The sequence below is a fragment of the Zeus faber genome, assembly GCF_960531495.2.
Source record: "Zeus faber genome assembly, chromosome: 16".
Taxonomy (NCBI): domain Eukaryota; kingdom Metazoa; phylum Chordata; class Actinopteri; order Zeiformes; family Zeidae; genus Zeus; species Zeus faber.
The window spans coordinates 1,644,881-1,650,880 of NC_137202.1; the positions used below are offsets into that span (position 1 = coordinate 1,644,881).

The 6,000-nt window shown below is 44.0% G+C and overlaps 1 protein-coding gene across 1 annotated transcript in view; it reads left to right on the forward strand.

The window, feature by feature from the left end:
* Positions 1 to 4,217, forward strand: part of ptpn20 (protein tyrosine phosphatase non-receptor type 20) — a gene marked incomplete at both ends in the record, with an annotated part of 33,935 nt that extends 29,718 nt beyond the window's left edge. Inside the window, 6 exons of the mRNA XM_080016976.1 lie at positions 173 to 321; positions 858 to 948; positions 2,133 to 2,467; positions 2,984 to 3,199; positions 3,945 to 4,007; positions 4,107 to 4,217. Coding sequence (XP_079873102.1) covers positions 173 to 321; positions 858 to 948; positions 2,133 to 2,467; positions 2,984 to 3,199; positions 3,945 to 4,007; positions 4,107 to 4,217 — 965 coding nt within the window. The remainder of the gene's footprint in view (positions 1 to 172; positions 322 to 857; positions 949 to 2,132; positions 2,468 to 2,983; positions 3,200 to 3,944; positions 4,008 to 4,106) is intronic.
* Positions 4,218 to 6,000: the final 1,783 nt, after the last annotated feature.

Sequence of the window (6,000 nt, forward strand, 5' to 3'; positions counted from 1 at the left end):
CTCTCCCTCTCTCCTCCTCTCCCTCTGGCCTCTCCCTCTTGGACTCTCTCCCGCTCTCTTCCTCTCCCTCGCTCCTTCTTTTCCTCTCTCCCTCTCTCCCTCTCTCCTCACCCTCTCTCCTCGCCCTCTTTCCCTATCTCTCTCTTTTCTCCCTCTCTCTCTCTCTCCACAGGCCCACCCATAGTATCAGAGGAGGAGCTGGCCAGCCTGGCTCTCATCACCCCGACCAAGAGCAGCCAGTACTCAGGCTCCAGGGTCAAGGCCTTGATCCAGATCTTACAGCACCAACTGGACCAGCAGGAACTGGTCAAGGAGTTCATGGTGTGTGTGTGTGTGTGTGTGTGTGTGTGTGTGTGTGTGTGTGTGTGTGTGTGTGTGTGTGTGTGTGTGTGTGTGTGTGTGTGTGTGTGTGTGTGTGTGTGTGTGTGTGTGTGTGTGTGTGCTCATGCGCGTGTGCGTGTCTGTGTGTTCATGTGCATTCAGTGCTCGGCCTAAAGGCGTCAACAGATATTATGTGTTGCCATAGTGGTGACTGTGCAGTATTTACAGTGTTTTAGGCGCTAGGTGTAACATTGTTCAAGTCGGGGGCCACATCGAGGAACACACAGCAAGGGAACTGTTTGAACTTCATGTAAACACCTCTTCACACACACACACACACACATACACGCACGCACGCACGCATGCACGCATGCACGCACGCACACACACACATTAATTGGTCAGAGAACAGTATATTCACAGTGTTGGCCACACCTTGAGCCGGCGCTGCACTCTGAATTGGTTAAAAAGGCTGCAGTTTCATGGTTTTAACGGTGGTGTTTGTTTTTTTCACAGAAGTAATGTTTGTTTTCCAGGCGCTGGAGCATCTGAAGCCCTCTGACAACTGTCTGGTGGGGAAAGCGCCTGAGAACAGAGACAAAAACCGTTACCGAGACATCCTACCCTGTAAGTCTCATTTACCGAATACGCGAATAAAAGATCTTCCCTGAACTGTACTCACTTCAACAGGATCCCAATGACATTTCTTGGTTTTTGTTTTCAGTTAAAAGCGGAGACTTTTTCTATTTGTCCCAACCTCCACGCTTCATTTTTATATTTTCCTTTTTATTGGCGAGCTCCAGCTTGTAAAAGCTGGATACTCACAGAGTATCCCAGTATCTGGCGTTTATTGGAGATCATGTTTGCCTACATTTTTCTTCTCCACCCAATTCGAGCATTCTGCTTTTTAGTGAGGAAGGAATATTTGCCGAGGGCACTCGGGTAATATCTTCACATTAAATCATTCTCTACGTCACTTTCAATAATCACAACAGCATAAGTACCCCATACTTTACACAATTATACATTATGAGCCATAATTATCTCGCGATTATTGAGAGATAAATTATGGCTCATAATGTATTTGAATTTGAATAAATACGGAAGGAATTGCAGGTTAAAGGCAGGTACGCATAAAGGGTCTGTATGTCAGATTTCAAAAGGTAAATATAGAGACAGAATCAGTTTAACAATATCCCAGAGGCAAACACACCCCGACATGCACAAGGTAAGATATGTTTATCTATATACCTGTATAAGACCTGTTTCTGAAAGAATTCTGTCTCAAGTGCACCCGAGAGATAACGTACACCGTACTGTAGGAAGTTCCCAATCTCAGCCTGGATGATAAAATTTGCATGTGTCCATGTGAAAACACACCAAACCACAGGCAGATGGATTTATTGTTCCAGTCTTTTGGGTTTGAGGTGGAGGGAGTCGGAGGAAAGATGGATGAAGGCGATAGATAGAGATGGGGTCCCACCTCCCCCCAGTCAACAACTGCTTTGTTTTGACTAACTTGAGTTTCTAGTGTGGTTTGTACTTGAACGTGGCAGGCTTGAATCAAAACAAATGGGTTACAATATAGGCCTCAAAATATTTATATTTATATTTTATAGGCCGTGAGTCAGCAAAGGATTGGAACCGCTGCTATAGTCAGTCGTCCTTGTTAATATTAAATACATCCATGCATTCATTCATATCCCTAAATAGTACAACAATAGCACACACACACACACACACACTGTCAAGACACACGTTTTTATCTTTCATTTAATTGTCCATTTCCTCGCTCTTTATCTTCCTGTCAGACGACAAAACCCGCGTGCCCGTCGGGGATAACCAGGACTACATCAATGCCAGCTACATCCACATGCAGGTGGGCGCCGAGGATTTCTGCTACATCTCCTGCCAGGGCCCGCTGCCTGCCACCACCCTGGCCTTCTGGCAGATGGTCTGGGAGAACAAGTCTGACGTGATCGCCATGATGACCCAGGAAGTAGAGAGAGGGCGGGTCAAGTGTCACAAATACTGGCCGGACAGGCGGAGCGCCCCTCTGGAGGCCGGCCGGTACCTGCTGCACCTGGAGAACCAGCAGTGTCTGGAGTATTTCCACATCAAAGTCATACGGATGGTGGAGATGGAGGTGAGTGGGAAGCGCTGGCAGAATCCTAGTCTGTGAAAGATTAAAAAAACATTGACTTTATATCTTTACAGTACACTTTATTTTGATAAACTGTGCAATGTTAATAATCAGTTCAGAATCTGAGTTATTCGCCTGGTACATGTACATACTAGGAATTTGGATCAACTCAGTATAAACTGACTAGAAGTTTATCTACCATTATCTCAATGTTAATACTTAATTATGTGTGAACGTGTCCAATGTTAATTCTAAACTGTATCAACTGACAGGGGTGTTTTTCTTTGCTTTTTGTGACATATTTGTGCCACTCTAATTGGCTGCTTCAGGGAAAGACTCACCCCTCGTCAGCAGACTTGGCAATATGCCAGTATTTAGTTTATACTGAGTTGAGTATTAACATTGGACTAATTAAGTACATGTCTGCAATTCATAATAACCTCGCTGATCCAATGTAAACTCACCACCAATAAAATACCAAACATGTGTCCTCAACGGGGATGTTCCCCTTCATCGCAGAGCGGCGAGACGCACTTTGTCCGACACCTGAAGTTCACACACTGGCCCGACCATGGCGTGCCACACTGCTCCGAGCAGCTTGTGCGCTTCATCCGCTACCTGCGCGCCGTGCACCATGAGGGTCCGCTCATCGCGCACTGTAGCGCGGGCATCGGGCGCACGGGCGTTCTGATCTGCACCGACATCATCCTCATCCTCATAGAGAATGACCTGCCTGTGAGTGGCGTTAAAAAAAAAAAACTGTGGGTGTGTAATTTCCAGGTTTACAAAGTTGAAGTGAAAGTCCTGCCAGGTTTTCTCTCCTTCCATGCACCGATCGAGATTATTTCAGTATTTAGTCGCATCTCTGGATTATGCTCATTAAAAAGATTCGGATAAATCTTGAATTTATGATTGATTGGCTCTGAAAACCGGGGAGGACTTTGACTTTCTGAACTTGGAATTACCCACCAAAGGGTAAAAGCCTTTTAAACTCTACTTGTAGCCAAAAGTGCTGAGACCATATCAATATAATATCAATACCTTTCATATGACACTAGATATCTGGAATTTGATTCTTGTAATATTGAGATATAGTTAAATGTTTTCCAGGTTACTGGGATGCTCTAATCAGTGCCACTACGTGCTTGGTCATAATATCCACATTACCAAGGATTCTGATGATTTGTTTCTCAAATATTTCCAGTGTGTAAATATGTTAAAAGCACCAATAGTCGAAATACCCAAAATATTGGCTGATTAACAGTATTGAGATATTCAGGGAAATATATTGTAATTTTTGATGTTGTCATTATCGCCCAGCCGTAATTACTGTTGTTTATAGTCATTACCCATTATATTATTATAATGAATAATAGTTATTACTATATAATCATTATAGTAATAGTAATTACTGTTGCTGTTATTGTTGCTTTTATTTGTCTGTTTTATTCACATCCGGTGTCCTCCTCCGTCTCCTCAGATTAACATTGGCACCATAGTGAAGGAGATGAGGCTCCAGCGCTACGGGATGATCCAGACCAAGGTCAGTAGCAAAGGAAAAGTTCAAAGCTCAAGCTTTTAAAAAGGCAACAGTTCCCGAAAGACACTCCCGTAACTGCTTTTGTCCCTCCTCTGGTTTCAGGAACAGTACCTCTTCTGCTACAAAGTCTGGCTGGATGTTTTACAGGGAATTCTGCAGCTTCATGGGAGCCACTGGCAACCGGACAGTCCGCTGGAACACAAAATAGTCTGAGTGTTTCCAACCTCTGGATGAGACACCGCGAGACAACGTGCATTCTTTTGGAGCAGACACTGGAAATACTTCACTCTCAATCGTCTGGTTCGGGTTCGACTCAGTTAGCAGCGCTTGACAGTGCTCTAATTTCTCTTTTGATATTTTGTGCTGCAGCCCGGTTCTTTTTCCAGTCAGGATGATTAAGAAGGACCCAGCGGTGTGATTATTTTCTTTTTTAATTTGATTTGGTCCACTGTATTGGAAATCTTTTTCAGGCTTTCGACATTTGCCACCAGTGTCGAGCACTTTTTTCTTATTTATCACCGGTCATTTATTTGTTTGACCCGTCTTCGTTTGATGTATACATTTATTTTTCTTAACAAAGGTAATTGCATTGAGTTTAAACACTGTCAGGAATAAGCTAAGTTGTTACCAGCACATCTATCCTCGAGCAATAATGTGTCACCTTGAGGTTATCAGAGTACGGTTCATCTTACTGAACGTTTATTCACATACAAAGTGCATTTCAAATCCGGGATATGAGGGCACAAGCACCAGGACGGTGCTCATCTGCTGTAGATCACCTGAGGAAGGGAAGTGATTCAAGTGCCTTGGGATGACTTGCTCCTGCGGCTCCGTATCGACCGTTGGACACTTAGGACTGAAGGAGCAATGGCACGATAGAGGAATGGAGGGATGGGAGGATGGGGGATGGAGGGATGGAGGGATGGGGGGGATGGAAGGATAGGGATGGAAGGATGGAGGGATGGGGGGATAGGAAGATGGAGGGCTGTGGGAGCACGAAGCGGAGGCTAGACAGGACGCACTGCTCTTTCTCTCGTCTGTTTTCCCATGTACAATGGTGACGTTTTGGTTTTGAGCAAGAATAGAGAAGAATAAACAGTCTTTATTCATCACGCAACACACCACACTATAACACATGCTTGCACACACACACACACATGCACATGCTTTGATGGTGGCCGGTGAAATGGATTCTCTGCTTTTGACCCATCCTGGCTTGTCCTTCCTCCGGGGGCACAGCCAGGAGCAGTGGGCAGCATACGTGGACGCGCCCGGGGACCAGGTGATAAATGTCCATTGCTGGTCAGACAATGATGGGTGCATGTTTTTGGTGGGGGTCCTTACTGACGTGAGGTGGAGGAAACCCCATGTGAAAGTGTTTGTTTTAGTGACAAAATGTACAAAGACACTCATGAAGTATAAAAGTATAAAACATAAGCGTCATTCGTCACATACTAAAAGTAGGATAATTAGTTCACCGATAGAAAAATAAAATAATACGTGGTGTACTACTTTGTTATTTCCACAATATTTTTCTTCAAATTTGAGATTCACCTCATTTCGTCAGCGTGACAATCTTAATAGATTGCAGATTTCTAATAATTTTTATTTTTATTTTATTTTTTTTAAGAAGTATCTTGTTTCAGGTCTGACCACATTATTTATATGTATTCCATGATCCCACACCCAGGTCCTCCTGGAAAACATTTTTTTAAATCACATTGTTTACAAACTGCTTCCATCGCTGATATAGACGTGATCTTTGTGGAAAGAAACCGAGCCGCATTGGTCTGCGGTTCACCGAAACAGGATCTGCAGCTGCTGGTCGGATCTATCTTTTTGGATGTAACTGCTTTGACTGATAGATATGCGTCAAGCTGCAATCAAGCACACAACCTCCTTCTGCAGTACATGCATGCTGTTTCTAAAATACGGAACCTCGTGATTGCAGACATCACAGGTTTGAACATGATCTACTGTAGCTGGAATGTAAACA